Here is a 16437-nt window from a genome sequence, read left to right as displayed (position 1 = left end):
CTGTTGTGGTAGGTATGAATGAGAAGGAACGTATACTGGTTATCTACTGCTGCGTAACAAACAGCCCCAAACCTTCGTAGCTGAAACAACAAACACTGCCTCTCCCAGTTTCTGGGAGTCAGGGTCCAGCAGGGGCTTGGCCGAATGGTTCTGGCTGAGGATGCCATGAGGTTGGAGTCAAGCTCCCAGCTAGGGGTGCAGTCTCCTCTGCAGGTTGTAGGAAACACTGCCAAGCTCACTCACGCAGCTGCTGGTGGGTTTCAGTCTGTGCCACGTGGGCCTCTCCACAGGGCTGCCTGAGTGTCCTCAAGACACGGCAGCTGGCTCCCCCAGAGGGAAAGCTCCGAGAAAGGGAAAGAGTGACCAAGAGAGAAGTGACAGCCACCTTCAGTATAACCTGATCTCAGGTGTGACACCACCACTTCTGCTGCATTCTCCTGGTCACACAGACCAGCCCGACGTGGGGTGGGAGTGGGCTTTGTGTGAATACTGAAGGGCAAGAAGCTCTGAGGCACTTGGAGGCTGCCTGCCAGTGTCTGAATGTGCTTTGCCAACTGTTAAACACTAAACGATGATGACTAGGAGGAGGACAGAAAACATTCACTGAGACCCTACTACGTGCCTCGCACTGTGCTCAGCGTTCTGTGTGCATTACCTCAGTGTAATATCCAGCACAGCTGTGGAGTCGACTAATATTGTGGGCCCCATTTTACAGAAGAGGAAACGGAGGCATAAAGAGACTAAGTTGCCCCCCGAAAGTCCCACAGCAAGTGAGAGGCAGAACCAGGATTCAAACCCACAGCTCTGAGACTCCATGACTTACTCTCTTTACTAACAGTGGTATAGACACAACTGTGAAATTTTCAGGAGTCAGTTCTGAACCAGTTGCTAAACACAGCCATTATGAGAAATTAATGATATAACCTAATGATTGAATAAACCCTATTAAAAGCAAAGGTAAGGAGTAGTCAAACCTTATCACTTCCTAATTACTACGGTTTACTATTATCTATGGTCTTGAGGTCACTTATGTACATTGAATCTGTACAATGAACATACTATACCCTAGTCCCCCCCACCTTATCTGCCGTTTCACGTTCCATGGTTTCAGTTACCCTCGGTCAACCTCGGCCCAAAAACATTAAATGGAAAATTCCAGAAATAAGCAATTCATAAGTTTTAAATTGCACGCCTTTCTGAGTAGCGTGATGAAATCTCACACTGTCCCTCCTGGACCCCCAACCACTGGATTCATCTGCTCCCGACATCCATCCATTACCATCGTCATGGCTCAATGATCCAGAATAACCCAAAGCAGATGACCCTCCTTCTGACGTATTGTCAGGTCAATGGCAGCCCAACGGTCCATGACACTGCCTACGTCATCCTGCTCACTTCGTCTCATCATGTAGGCATTTTACCATCTCACATCATCACCGGAAGAAGAAAGGTGAGTACAGTACAATTAGATATTTTGAGAAAGAGAGAGAGAAACCACATGCACATAACTGTTGTTAAAGTACGTTGTTATCGGGCTTCCCTGGTGGCGCAGTGGTAGAGAGTCCGCCTGCCAATGCAGGGGACACGGGTTCGTGCCCCAGTCCTGGAAGATCCCACATGCTGTGGAGCGGCTGGGCCCGTGAACCATGGCCGCTGAGCCTGCACGTCCAGAGCCTGTGCTCCGTGACGGGAGAGGCCACAAGACGGGAGAGGCCACAACAGTAAGAGGCCCACGTACAGCAAAAAAAAAAAAGTACGTTGTTATCATTGTTCTACTTTGTTATGTTATTGTTAATCTCTTACAGTACCTAAAAGTTTAATTTAATTTATAAATTAAACTTAATCACAGGAACGTATGTATAGAAAAGCATAGTGTATATAGGGTATTGTACTATTCGGGGTTTCAGGCATCCACTGGGGGTTTGGAACGTATCCCCCGCACATAATGGGGGATGACTGTGTATACTAATGATGTACCGCACATCTCTTCCCAGCTCCATGCTCACTGACGGCTAGTTGGTAGCTTGCAGTGGGCCCTGGTGGGAGTATTTACACCAGAGGAATAGGCAAATGCTGCATACAAATCAGGGCTTTACCCCTAAAGACCTGGCTCATATTAAACATTCACCAGCGGCCCACTGTAATGGACCCAATACAACCTTCCCACTCGTAAGGAATTATCCCGGTGACTCCTTGCAGAGACCCCATTCTTCATGAAATCCAAAAATATAACATTCCCTGTGATATGTACCGACCCAGATTTCCTTCCTGAAATTTCTGACTTCCTGATGAGGAAAGCCAGAGGCATTTTGTCTGAACAAAACATCTGAGATTTGAAAACGCTGAAAGAGGGAGAGAAAGTGAGAGTAACAGAGGAGCCGTGGGGTCACAGAGATGAAGAGGAGCTTGTTTTAACCTCGCTGACCTCTCAGAAGTCCGGATAAGGACGTGCCCACCTAGGGCCTCCCCTGCAGAGTCCTTCCCGATTGCCCCAAATGGGGAGCGACCCGAATGCCCGGGCAGAGGGGTGAATAAACAAAGGAGTGTGTGCACTGTGGAGTGTGGCCTGGGCATTCACAACAGTCTTTACTAAAGACACATAAAACCGGCACATGTTCTCCAAGGATAGAGACAGAAGGTGGGTGATTTTGCTTGAGAAAGGGAGGAAAAAAGACAGGAAGGAAATGCATTCGAATGCCAAGAGTGGTTTCCATGAACCTTAAAATCATGGGTGGATTCTGCTCTCGGTCGGGTTTTCTGTACTCTCCACGTATTGTGAGCGCACCCCCCTTTTTCAGTGTGGGGGGAGGAGGGGCGGGGAGCTCAACATAATTTCACACAAGCAGAGCCCGGTGGAGCGGCCAAGCCTTTGTCCTGCCCTGCGCGTCACTCCAGGTCTCTCCCAGAGGCACCGACTCTGGGCCCAGCCTTCGGCCCCGTCTGGACCCGTGAAGGGGCCATTGTTCTCTGGGTGACATCATTCTGCTGCCTGCAGGGTGAAGAGCAGACCTGGAGTTGGGTGCGGTCGGCCCATCCTGCCTGCCCATCCACACCAGAGCGGAGGTGCAGTCACTGGGCGCTGGAATCGGGGGCTGCGCTGAAGTCCAGCACCCCAGTTCCATGCCCTAAGGGGCAGGGCCTGAGGCCAGGGCACCTGGCAGGGCTCTGGACCAGCAGTGGTGGGCAGCATCGGCACAGGTGCCAGGAGATGCAGGAGGGGTTGGTAGTAGCTGGACCCTACTCCCCTGAAGCCCAGGTCTCTGAGAGAAACATGACAACCTGTGCCTGGCACAGAGTAGGCACTCAATAATTAACAGCGGCAATTGTTACTCTGCTCTCCTTACTGCTCCCTTGTTCGTCACCTTACGGTTCTAAAATCTCGCATCCTTACCAGAGCCCCCAGGCCCTGCATGACCTGGCCCCCAACTGCTCATCTTCTACCTTCTTCCAACTTACTTGCTCTGATCCAGCCACCCTGGCCTCCCTGCTGCTCCTCAAACATGCCTCAGGGCCTTTGCACCTGCCCTTCCCGCTGCCAGGACGTTCCTCCTCCAAAACTTCTTAAGGCCCATTCCCTTCATTCATGTCTCTGCTTAAAACATCACCACCTGAGAAAACTTCTCTGACCTCTCTTCCTAAATCACACTCCCACCAGTCCCCATACCCTGTGACATTTTTCCTCAGAGCCCTGACACATACCAGAGAGTATCCTGTTCACTCATTAGCTGACTTATTTGTTTACTGTGTCTCCCTGCTCCTGTGAGCCCTGAGAGGGCAGAAACCCTGTCTATCTTGTCCTCCATCTGGCAAAGAAGAGATAATGGGCAAAAAATTCTTAATGAATGAATAATAGTTTCTATCGCCATTATATCTCAGATTTTCCCACCAGGACCTCTATAAGGAAAGAACCCCCGACCACCCTGGGCTGGAATCTTGGTGTCAACTCCGAGACGGTGGGTACCAAGGCTAAATTACTGATCCTCTCTGGGCCTCAGTTTACCCATCTGTGATATGGAGATGGTGCCACAAGGCAGACACAGGGATAAAGGAGAGTGGATTTCAGGAAGCCAGACATGACGTCAGCGGCTAGATGTGCAGGATGCTCTTCTAGGCACTGGCGATACCGAGGTGAGCCAGGCCGACCCAAACTCCAGCCCTCGCAGGCCTTTCATTCTAGTGGTGGAGACAGAATAAACAAGTGAAATGAAGCAAGTTCAGGCTGAGATAAGTACCAGGAGGACATTTACAGGGCACAGGGTGGAGGGAAACACGGTGAGGATTCACCCCAGTCTTGGCTGTCAGGAAGCCTCTCTGTAGAGGTGAAGAGAGAGGGAAGAGCATTCCAAACACAGGGAACTGTGAGGGCAAAGGCCCAGGGTCTGGAAGGAGCATGCCGTGACTGAAGAAGAGCAGGAGGTCAGAGTGGCAGGAGTGAAATGAGCTCGGAGGACAGCGGTGAGAGCTGAGGTCAGGAGGGAAGCAGGGCCAGATCCCACAGGGCCTTGTGGGCCACGGTAAGAAGCTGAGGCTTCCTAAGTCTGGGTGAGGCAGGGGAACAACTTGACCCCTTGGGTTGCTGGGTGAAGAATGGCCTGGAGGGCAAGAGGCCAGAGTAGAAGCAGTGAGTGAGCTGAATTGAGGCCTCCAAAGAGATATGTCCACATCCTAACCCCTGGCACCTGTGAATGCGACTTGACTTCTGGGAAAAAGGTCTTTGCATATGTTAAAGAAGTTAAGGATCTCCAGGTGAGCTCAGGATGGATGGCCTGGAGGGCCCGAAATCCGATGACAAGTGTCCTTATAAGAGACGGAAGAGAAGCCGAGTGGAGACAGAGGCAGAGATTGGGGCAATGTGGCCACAAGCCAAGGAATGCCTGGAGCCATCAGAAGCTGGAAGAGGCAGGAAGGATCCTCCCCTAGAGCCCTAGAAGCGGGGTGTGGCCTGACAACACCTTGATTTTGAACTCTTGGTCTCCAGATTTCTGTTGTTTTCAGCCGCCAGTGTGTGTGGTCATTTATCGTGGCAGCTTAAAGAGGCAGTCAGCGTGGAGGAGGTATTGACAGAAATCGGGGCTTCTGATGGTGAGAGTCACAGACATCCTTTTCCTTTCTAATTCTCTCCCACTTGCTAAAAAAAGGTGTGTGTGTGTGTGTGTATGTGTATGCTCACAGCAGGGGGAAGACGCTGAGCCCTGCTGAATATTTATGCATCCATTTCGCCATAATTGACGCAGAACCAAATACTCCCACTCAGGATTGAACCCACCCAGCACAGGGCGCCGGTGCTTAAACAGTGAATCCCCGGAGCCAGGGGCCGCCTTGGGCCCAGAGCGGCCGACACATGCTGGGGTGTTGGGGTTCCAGCCTCACCGATCCCAGCTGTGTGGCCCCAGGCCTGTGACTTCACCTCTCTGTGCTTCTGATTTCTCATCCATAAAATATGGGGGCTACACTCCATGTCCCTCAGGGGCAGCTGTGCGATTTGGTGAGACAAACTCCTGGCAAACAGGAGGTGCCTGCCTTTCTTCCCCAGCTCAGGGGGAGGATACTCCAAATACAATTATAGTCCCCCAAGCAAATTACGTACAGCAGTCTTCTCAACCGGAGGATGGGGAGGGGGTGGCGGTTTTGCCCCCTGGAGACACCTGGCAATGTCTGGGGACATTTTTGGTTATCATGCTTGGGGGCGCTACTGGCATCTATTGGGAGAGGCCAGGGATGATCTTATATACATACATGGGACAGCTCTCTGCCCCCCGAAGAATGACTGGGCCCTAGGTACCAACGGTAGTGAGACTGGAACACTGACCTACGGCAAGAGTTTGGTGTCAGGACTTCCCTGGTGGCACAGTGGTTAAGACTCCGCGCACCCAATGCAGGGGACCCGGGTTCGATCCTTGGTCAGGGAACTAGATCCCGCTTGCATGCTGCAACTAAGAGCCTGCATGCCGCAACTAAAAGATTCCCGCACGCCATAACTAAGAGTTCGCATGCCACAACTAAGAGTAAGCATGCAGCAACTAAGAGTTTGCATGCCGCAACTAAGAGTATGCATGCCGCAACAAAGATCCGGCACGTGGCAAGGAAGATCCCGTGTGTCGCGACTAAGACCCGGCGCAGCCAAATAAATAAATAAATATTAACAACAACAACAAAAGAGTGTGGTGTTACAGACACGCCCTTGATCTTTTAAGACGGTTCCCTCGTTTTCAGCCCCTACGTGATGTATTTATGTGCTGACGCGTTTTATGTTCTGTCCCCGTGAAGGCAACTCTATAAAGGCGAGAGCTGTGTCTGTTTCATTCAGTGTTGGCACCCTAGTAGGTGCTCGATAAACACTGGTGGGGTGAAAATGTGAGTAAGTGAACGAAGGGACACAAACAATACACACCTCAGGCCTACGGGGGCCTGGCACACAGTAAATGCCCACCAAAGGTTGGCCAGGTTCTTATTTTGCTTTGCAAAAGGCACCAGTCTGGCCATTTGGTCAGGTGGCATCACGGCACCTGCACCCACGCTCGTTAAGCCCTTCCTGTATGCGGGTGCTTGACAGGTGCCAGGGCTGTGCTGGGTTTTAGTCCGTCCCACTGGACCACCCACCTGACAAGCCCCAGGCGAACCCCAACTTTACAGATGAGGATGCTGAGGCTGCAAGAGGTGGGTCCACTTGCCCAAGGTCACTCGGCCCCGAGTCGGTCCAATTCCAAAGCCCTCTCTGCAGAACAGCCCTTAGCCTTGGAGCCCCTGCTTCCTACTTTCACTCCAGCTGTTGGCCTCTGTGGCACTGCCATTGTGCCTGGGTTCTGGAATTTTCTGCCTGGCCTCCACTTGCAGTCCACCTCGCTTGCTGGGCTTGTTCTCAGGCTCACTCTGGGCTGCAGCACAGACGTGCCTCTTCCTGCCTTTGTCGCTCAGAGACAATGCGATTATTTCCCTTCTTCCCCCTTTTATTCGGCAGACGCCCAGGCAGGCCATTAGCAAATTATTTCAAAGCTGCCTTTAGAAAAACGTTTTGGGGCACGCCTTTGAGGGTTACTTTCTGCCTGCCAGAGATTCTTCTACTCGGCTCTGAGTAAATAGGAGCCTGAGGCAGGATTTGGAACAGAATGGATTCTTTAGGTAAATCAAGTAAGAGTTCAAGTCCCCAAAACTGAAATCCCGCCCCCTGTCCCCTTCCCAGTCCCAGCTACAGCTCCTGCAGGTGGCCCCGAACTCTTAATTGTCTGTGGCTTTTAAAAGTTTCCTCCTCCCACAGAACAAATATTTAAGCGAAGTCCCCGAGTGAAAGGGGAGTGTGTGGATTTTCCAGTTCCCTGGGGATCTTTGAAGGGATGGCTTGGGAGAAAAGGTTTTGGTTGTTGCAGTAGCTAACTTTTAAGGCCCTCGTACCATGGCCATGGGCATCATGCATCTACTGGTGGCAGGTTACTGCCCTTAAGTGATAACGATGGGAAATGTAAATGGGAAATGAGGATAATCCCCCATTTCACAGATGAGGAAACTGAGGCACAGAGAGGGGAACAGTCCACCCAAGGCTGCACAGCTGGAAAGTGGCAGAGACAGGAGTCAAACCCAGGCCCTCTGCAAAACAGCTTGTGTCTCCATCCCAACTCTGCCCTCATCCCGAGGAGTCAGGACATCATGGCACCTGACAGACAGAAAACAGCTACAAATGCACACCTATTATGTGCCCAATCCTGCGATGGGCACCCATTTCAACCTCCTGATGATCCTGAGTTCTCCCCAACTAACAGAGGAGGAAACTGAGGCTTGAGAACGGGTCAAGGTCCCTTCGCCAGGATGTGGCCGGGTTTGATTCAAGCTTTCAACCCCAATGCCAGCTGGTAGATGCCAAATGCTAAATGGGAAGGTACCAGATTAATTCAGCCCAGATTCATCTAGCACGCATTAGCATTGATGCAGGCACTGCAGGGCAAGTGAACAGAGGAGACAAAGGCCCTGCAAGGTCCATCTCCATTCATTCATTCATTCATTCATTCATTCATTCATTCATTCATTCACCAAGCTGGGGAGCAGGGCAGTTAGGCGTGGGGGGACTCGGGCCGATGCCTAGGGTCACAGGGCAGGAGAACTGAATGTTACCAAGCCCCACACCCTTAAATGAATTGCCAGAGAGGGAGCAAGAGTGAAAGATAAGAGAGATGAGAGAGAGACACACAGAGACAGAGACAGAGGGACAGAAAGAATGAACGAGAGGCTTTCTCTCCCTGGGCTAAGTCATCCCTTCCAAAGGTTGGAGTGGGGGATCTGTCTCATAAATTCAGGCCCCACTGATTTGTCCAGGGCCACAGAGCAGCACAGACCCAGAAGGGAAGGAGATGTCATATTAATGAGGCACATGTTAACACCTGACTGCTCTGGTTGACGTGTGACCCTGGGAGAATCACCACACCTCTCTGGGCCAGCCGAGGGGATGCCGGGATCCTGCACCTTGAGGGCAGGTGTGAGAGCTCAGTGACCTCGCGTGCACAGAGGGCTGGCTGAGAGCCTGGTGCACCCCTCGGCTCCATAACTAAATGCTGGGTCCCCAAATGACCATCGGGACCCATCACAAGGCTGAACCCAGGGAAGGAGCTGGCTTAGCCCTTCACCCATCTCTAGTCTCCTGTGAACTGGGTCACATAGTCAGGTGGCAGATGTCTCCTGTGTGAAAACACCAGGCCCTCTCTTTGAGGGTCAGTGATATGGGCTTCCCTGAAGTTATCAGGAAGGTCTGGAGAAATCTTTTTACTGGAAGCTTGGCTGGAAAGAGCCCTGAGTGGGGTTCAGAGCTGGGGGTTCCGGCACTTGCTTTGCCACCCACTCACTGTGCTGCCCCAGGCAGGTACCTTTCCCTGTCTGGGCTCAGTTCCACCTCTTCAAATCATTAGTAAGGTCCTTGAGAAAAAACCTGGATGCAAGTCGCGTTTTCAATCATTAGATGTCATTCCACCCTGGTCCCCAAGCCCCATCAAGCTTGCCTGAGTGAGAGATGGTGGAATCTCAGGACCCAGATTAAGGTCCCCTGTCCTGGCTCATTCACACCAAGGTTCACTTGTCAGTGGGCAAATCTGCCCACCACCTCGGGTAATCAGATGAGACCTCGCAATTTTGCTTGACTGTAAGGCCACAGAAGTCCCAACTCCACACGCACATGACATGGACACTTGGCCACCCTGGAGGGTGTGAGGAGATGAAGCAGGTGCCAACTAATCCTCCCCCAAAATAGGAAGCATTTGCGTCGGGCTGGAGTGTCGGCACTTGCAGATAAATCAACCGGCAAAGCCTGCCGGACTCATGTGCCAGCCCCGTCCACACAGACGTTGAATCCAGTATAAATGTCCTGACCACTTTGGGGGAGCGAGCAAGTCCACTGTCAGGGGGATCGCCACCAGACGCCTCTTTCCCAGGCGCGGGAGCAGGACAGGGTTGGGCTAGACCGACAATTATTCTGGAAGAGGCAACCGCCCCAGTTGGATCTATGGGAACCCCACCACCTCCCTGGAGTGGGGGAGGGGCAGCACTGGAGGGGAGGAGTTCTCACTGTTGTTTTAATATTTTAAAAAACGTAATAAGCTTACAAGATCTGGTGGCTCCGAGTCCGGCTGCCTTTTCCTCAGGGAAGAAAATCTCTGTTGGCTTCGCGCAGAGAAGCGGCGTAAAGATTCCCGGCTGCGGGAAGCGAGGTGTCGGAAGGACGAGGTGCGCTTGAAGGGGGTCCGGCTGGAGGGCTCCCCACTCGCCCGCTCGGGGCCCACCGTGCTGGTCACTAAGTTGAGGGCCTCCTGGAAGGACCGCCGGACGGTCCCCATCCACTGGGTCATGTGGGTTTGGGCCACCGTGAGTTTGTCTCCCAGGTAATCCATGGGGCCGGCAGGTGGGGAGGCAGGAAAGCGGTGAAACGCCGGGGTCCTCTCCCCTCTCCCTGCTGTGCGCCGCCGGGAGTCCTGGGCTGCCTGGAGAGGAAAGCCAGCAGCCCTCTTCAGCCGGCCCGAGAGGAGATAAACATCGCTGAGCCAGCAGCCGGCGGCATCCGCGGGGCTCGCTCGCTCCGAATCGGAGGCAGTTCAGGGTCAGGCTGCGAGTCCACCCCCCGGAGTTGTGAGTAAACACGCTGGCAGCTCCAAGATCCAGTTCCCAGCGCTCACCGGCTGGCCGGCTGGCTCGGGTGACGAGGAGCTTTGAGGAACTGGGCTGCCGCGCCGGCTCCAGGGCGTGACGGTCCCCGCGAGGTGGGGGAGGAAAAGGCGGTGGCCCCCGGGCACCCTCAGGCACCTGGGTCCTCACTTTCCCCCAGGTAGGCGGCACCCCCCAGGCACCCGCGGCGGCGGCAGGGCCCTGCTCACCTGGCCCACGCAGGTTTCCTGTCCTCCGGCCGGGGGTTCCAAACCTGTAGGCCGGCGGGCAGCTAGCTCATTTCCGGAGGCAGCCACCAGGGCCCTGGGTCCCCTGGCTCGGCAGCCCAGGATGACATCAACCACCGTTCTCAGCGAGGGGCTTCGCTGCCCAGGAATGCCGGAGGGGCCTCGGGGAGGCGGCCGCCCAGGGAGCTGACGTCCGCCCCCATTTGTTCTTCGTCTCCAAGTCCCAACTCGCTCACCGTCCCGCGGAGCTGACTGTGACTACACGTGCCCGGCAGCCTGTCAGCCCTGTGCCCTGACCGCGGGCGCAAGGGGAGATGCGGCTGCACGTGCGTGCACGCGGGCACCTGTGTGCACGTATGTCGGAGATCAGGCGGCCCGGAGAAGGCTGAACAGTTGGGAAACTGCCTCTAGGGTGACAGGCAGCGAGCGTCTGTGGACCTCTAGCCGGCAGTCAGTCTGGCTCCCTCTGGCGGTCCATTTCTCTGTCAGTTTCCCAGCCTCTCCTTCCTCCCCCGTGTCTTATTTTCCACTTGTTCCTCCCTAAGCTCCTCTCTCCCTCTCATCCTCTCATCCTCCCTCTCTCTCGCCTTTCCAGCCTTCTCTCCCTCCTCCCTAAAAGGCAACACCCAGCCAGGTGAAACAACCCCCGAGGTCCCCCAAGGAAGGAACTGGGCCGGGCTGTATTTCAGTACAGGCAGAGTTGCCATGGCAACCCTGGGGCACAGCATCTGCCCCATCCTGGGTGGGCAGGCGCGGCACAGGGATGAACAGGAATGATTCATGATTTATACTGGGTCACATGAGCTCCTGGGCTTTAACCCTTGTGGAGCTGTAGTGGCTGGGGGGCGGGGTGGGAAATGCGAGGCACCAGCATCTGAGACCAGAGCGGGTGCTTATCCGGAAGGGTGAGCAGCAGCCAGATCCTAAGGGGAGGCACACTTGTGGAAGGAGCTTTCTCCTTCCAGCAGGGATCTACCTTCTGTGTTACAGATGAGGAGATGCAGACTCAGAGACGTAGATTCACTTGCCCAAGGTCACACAGCAAGGGGACCACCAGAGCATGGGTCTGGGCTGTTTCATCCCCGCCCCTGCCCCATTTTCCAGGTCTGACACAGCACATGGTCCAGAGTTGGAGCTCAGTAAATATTTATCGTTCAAACGCCAGGTCCAAGAGTGAAACTTTGATCAGTCTGACTGCATCCCCAGCGCTTTCCCCCACCCACGTCATCTCGGTTTTGAACAAATATTTGCTCCCTAGACACCGATCAAAGGGCTTCACTTGAGAAAGTTTTTCACGGAGGTGTCTCTGACAATGCAGCTGACGCAGATCTCTTTCTTCTCTGGATTCCCAGTACGTACAGATGTTCGTTTGCTCATTCATTCCTTCACTCATTCATGTAAACATTCAGAGACTGCCCTCCCCGGGCCAGGACTGGATACAGAGACTGAGGACGTCCCTGCCCTTGAGGGCTCCCAGTCCAGTAGGACACTATAACGGTGGCTAATATTCACTGAGAGTGTGACTGAGTGTCCAATGCCATTCTAAGTGTTCATAGGAATTAACTCATGAATCCTCACATGAACCCATTTGACAGGAGGAGACTGAGGCCCAGGGAGGAGACGTCACCTGCTAAGTTCTTCCAGGGTGGTAGGCGGCCCCCAAGATGGCCTCCAGGGATCCCTGACCCCTGTTATTCACACCCCAGAGTGGTCCCCTCTCACAATGAGTCCGAGTTTGTCTGTGTGCCCAAGAGATAAGGCAGAAGTGACAGTGTGTGATTTCCAAAGCCGGGTCCTACCAGCCACCATGTTGTGAAGGCACTCAAGCAGCTCTGTGGAGAGACCCACGTGGAGAGAGTCTGAGGCCCCCAGCCAACAGGCAGCACGCACTTCCAGCCATGTGAGTGGGCCATTTTGGAAGCAGATCCCACATCGCCAGGCAAACCCTTGGATGACTGTGGCCCTCAACTGCAACCTCACGGGAGACCCTGAGCCTGAGCTATCCAGCCAAGCTGCTCCCAAATTCCTGACCCATAGAAATCACAAGAGATTCAAATACCCAGAGGCAGGATAGTGCCTGAGCCATTGGGAAACCAAGAGCTGGAGCAGAATGAGGAGAGAGAGGGGAGGGGGACAAGCGGCTCTTGTAGCAGCCTGCACCCCATGATGCAAATGAGAAAAATGTGCACAGGGCCCCAGATCCTACCTCCATACATGTGTCTGGCCCCACCCACCACCCCATACAGCCTTCAGGGTCCCAGGGCTTCTGGCCACCAAGGTTTGCCCACTTTCCTCACCTGGTCCGTAGCCAGCCTCCTGCAGTGGGCGGGCCACTTGCCCAGAGGGCCAGGAACTTCCAGGGTGGGAGCAGTCATGAGAAAGAGCTGAGTCCTCCCCATCTAACCCCAGAAAAGCCGCACCAGAAATACCTGAAGATCTAGAAAGGGACGCAACTTTTTAACAGACCATCTGGACACAGAGGTGGGAAAAATTTACTGAGAACCTTCCAGAGGAAAAACGTTACATCAAAGCAGCACCTACAACACCTTTAAAGTGATAATACCCAGTGTTGGTCAGGCTGTGGTAAAAGAGACACATTTACCCACAGATGGAAATGGAGATCGGTATATTATTTCCTGAAGGGAATTTAACATTGAAGATCAAAATTCTTAAAAACAATGGCCAGTTAATGACACACATGCTGAAGTGTACTGATATTTATAACTTATTTTGAAATGCAGCAAAAAAAAAAAAGTATACACTAAGGAATGGATGGATGGTTAGATTTTTTTAAGGCAAATATAGCAAAATGTGAGCAATTATAGAATCTATCTGGTAGGTATATGTGTATGTCCTGGACAATTTTTCTGTATATTTGAAAAGTTTCATAATAAAAGGTTGGGATGGGAGGATGCACCTGCCTTTTGATCCTGCGTTTCATGATCCAATTCCACACCCAGCAATCTGTCTGGAAATGAGAATGATCTATACAAACATTTTGCTATACAGGGGTGCTCATCACAGTTATATTTGTGAAAAATTCGTAAAAACCTTATCGTCCAACAAAAAGAGACCCGTTCAGTGTTGTGCCGACACATACTGAAGTCAGAAGCAAAAGAAAAAATCAGTGACACTGATCCTGTCTTTATGTATAATGTCGACAGTTTGTTCACCATGGATTTTTGAATTAATTTTGATTTTTAAAAAAATACTGCATTAAAAGTTATTTATTTATTTATTTATTTTTTTATTTTTTTTGCGGTACGCGGGCCTCTCACTGTTGTGGCCTCTCCCGTTGCGGAGCACAGGCTCCGGATGCGCAGGCCCAGCGGCCATGGCTCACGGGCCCAGCCGCTCCGCGGCATATGGGATCCTCCCAGACCGGGGCACGAACCCGTATCCCCTGCATCGGCAGGCGGACTCTCAACCACTGCGCCACCAGGGAGGCTCTAAAAGTTATTTATTTTGATAACCCATTATTTTGGTGCTCTCTTAAATTTTGGGTCCTAGGTGTGTGCCTCAGTCACCTCACCCTAGCCCCAGCCCAGGATATGCTAAATCAATATAGCTTCATGGTTAAGGGTTTGTAGACCTGCCTCTGGCTCTTATTAGCTGTGTGGCCTTGAAAAAGTTACTGAGCCTCTCTGATTTTCAGAGATGAAATCATCAAAGTCATCATTGTCATTGATGCTGTTGGGACCCCTTACTGTGTGTGCCAGGCATTGTATTACATTGTCTGCTCCTCCCAACAATGAAATGAGGTTTGTACTAGGATTATTACTCCCATTTTACAGATGGAAAAACTGAGGCAGAGGGATTCAATGAGCAGCCTAAGGTCACACAGCTATTAAGTGGTAGAGTGTGCAACCCCCAGCCTTGCACCCTGGACAAGGTAGAGGAGGACTGGTCTTTGGCAAATCAGTCTGGATCAAAGACAAGTGTTGGGAAAAGCAGAGGAGACCAAGCAGCAGGCGGGATCACAAGGTCCCACCTCCTTCCACAACGGGGGAGAGGGGTGCAGAAGGGAGCTGGAAAGCTAGATTGCTTGCCTGCTCCCCGCTCCCGGCTCCCCTTAGGTACAATGTGGTCTGAAAGTGTGACTATAAAAAGCGTCACTCTCTGAAAACTGGGGCAGCCTGAGCGCTTTCCCTGCCAGAGGACTTTTTTTGCAAACTCTTCTGTTCTCTCCAGGAAACTCTTGGGATGTTGCTGGGCATCAAAAAGGAAAGAAAGCCATCTCCTTACATAATTAATCCAAAATACTCTGGAGAAGCTGCTGTGATCCAGGAAATAAAGGGGAATTTTATCCACAGTATGAGGTGGGGCCCAGAGGTCACCATTTCCAGACAAGTGTGTGCCGTCACAGAAATCAGAATGCGGTCATTCATTCATTCAACAAATGTCCCCTGTGCCGTTACTTTGTGTGAGCTCCGTGCTGACCCTGAAGGGACCTATAGTCCCTGAAGAGCTCGGGATAGCTATCTGATCTCAGCCATTAAGGGGAGAGAGTGTCCCAACAGGCCACCTCAAATCTGAGCCTGTATCATTTTCTCCCCCAAATCTGATACAAACATGAACACTCTAGAGAATCCCTCAGGTGGAAGAAAAAGCCAGAAAAAAAATGAACATTTGCAGTACAAGTACCAAGGGCTATAACAGACTAGTGAATAACACACTATGATGGGAATGTAAGTGGGGGAGGTGAAACCCAACCAAGAAAGTAGGAAGTTGAGGAAAGAAGAGCAAAGGGAAGATGGTCATTTACTGAGGATCATTCATTGTAACTGGAAGAAGGAAATCTGGGTAGGGTCTTAGAAGATGAACAGGAGTATTCCAAGAAGGCTGAATGGCATGTGCAAAGGCCACTGGGCATGGCCGTATTCAGTCTTGCCTCTGGGCTTTTTCACATGCTGTATCGCCTGTATCCCTGCCTAGAGCTGCCTTCCCGTTCTCCACCTCTATTGGATGTCCCCGCACCCCATGACCACCTTCAGCAACTTCAGTCTTTTCCAAATCTCCCCCAGGAGGTCTCAATTACATGACTCTCTGCACATCCTGTTTCCCAAAAGATTGGACATTCCAGAAGTAGGCATCCTGGGCCTCGAAATATACTAATGTTATACTGATAAGGAAGGGGGTGTGGTAGAAATAATAATAACCATTAATTGAGGATTTGCTGTGTGCCAGGAACTGGTCACCCATACACCTCACCTCACATAACCCTCACAACAACCCTACAGAGTGAGTCCTGTTATTAATTATCCCCATTTTCCAGAGAAGGGCAGTGAGGTTTTAAAGAGCTGAAGGTATTTGCTCAAGGTCACTGAGCTGGCAAGTGGGGTTCTGGGACTTTAACCCAGACCTGTCTGATTCCAAAGCCCTCCTCCTTCTAGGGCAGAAGCCAGACTCTATCCACACCTCTAAGACCCTTTAAAATAGCCAACTCTGTCCCAAGCCCCATGCACGAGTAACTGTTCCACACACTTCTCTGGTTGTCTTTAGACCTCCTTGGGTCAGGAAATGCCTGCAGAAGGACTTGTCTGGTTGTAAATCAAAGTTTCCTTTCTTGACAACTGGCCTAGAGACTAATTCCAGGGACCATATGTGGGAAGGGCTGACTTGTCGACCCAGCTTAAACCTGTTTTCTCTCCCCATGGGATGGAGCAAAGGTTTTGGAGAGCTGACCAACAGCCAAACTTCTCATTTCATTGAAGAACCAGGCCCAGGCAGATGGCTGTCCCAGACCCACAATAAATCTATGTCAGGAGCCATGATCTTCCATAGGAGTCGCTCACGATCTGGACTTTGACAAGGTCTCTGGGATGTGCTCTGCTGCCTCTTGTTCAGCCCTTTGCACATGCTGTTCCCTCTGGCTAGGACACCATTCTACCCGTTCCTCACCTGGTCAGCATCTATTGTCCTTCACAGCTCAGCTTAGGTTACTCCCTCTTCCAAGAAGCCTCCCCTGATTCTTCATGCCCCCCGGCGGGGGGTGATCACCTCTGGGCTCCCACTTCGCCGTATGACCCCCAAGCATCATTAACAATCTGAGCTGTAACTCAATTTACCCATC

The 16437-nt window shown here is 52.1% G+C and overlaps 1 protein-coding gene across 4 annotated transcripts in view; it reads right to left on the bottom strand.

The window, feature by feature from the left end:
- Window positions 1–16437, bottom strand: part of KIAA1671 — a 187283-nt gene that overhangs the window by 55200 nt on the left and 115646 nt on the right. Inside the window, exon 1 of one of the 4 annotated variants that reach the window (XM_082640082.1) lies at window positions 9582–10844. The exons of the other annotated variants lie outside the window; for them this stretch is intronic. Coding sequence (XP_082496208.1) covers window positions 9582–9866 — 285 coding nt within the window. The 5' untranslated portion in view covers window positions 9867–10844. Of the gene's footprint in view, window positions 1–9581; window positions 10845–16437 lie in introns of those variants that run through there. 4 annotated transcript variants of the gene reach the window in all.

The sequence above is a fragment of the Mesoplodon mirus genome (genome assembly GCF_964341445.2).
Source record: "Mesoplodon mirus genome assembly, chromosome: 13".
In the NCBI taxonomy this organism is placed as follows: domain Eukaryota; kingdom Metazoa; phylum Chordata; class Mammalia; order Artiodactyla; family Ziphiidae; genus Mesoplodon; species Mesoplodon mirus.
The sequence above is the reverse complement of the archived record's forward strand: the minus strand, read 5'-3'. Positions and strand labels throughout refer to the sequence as shown.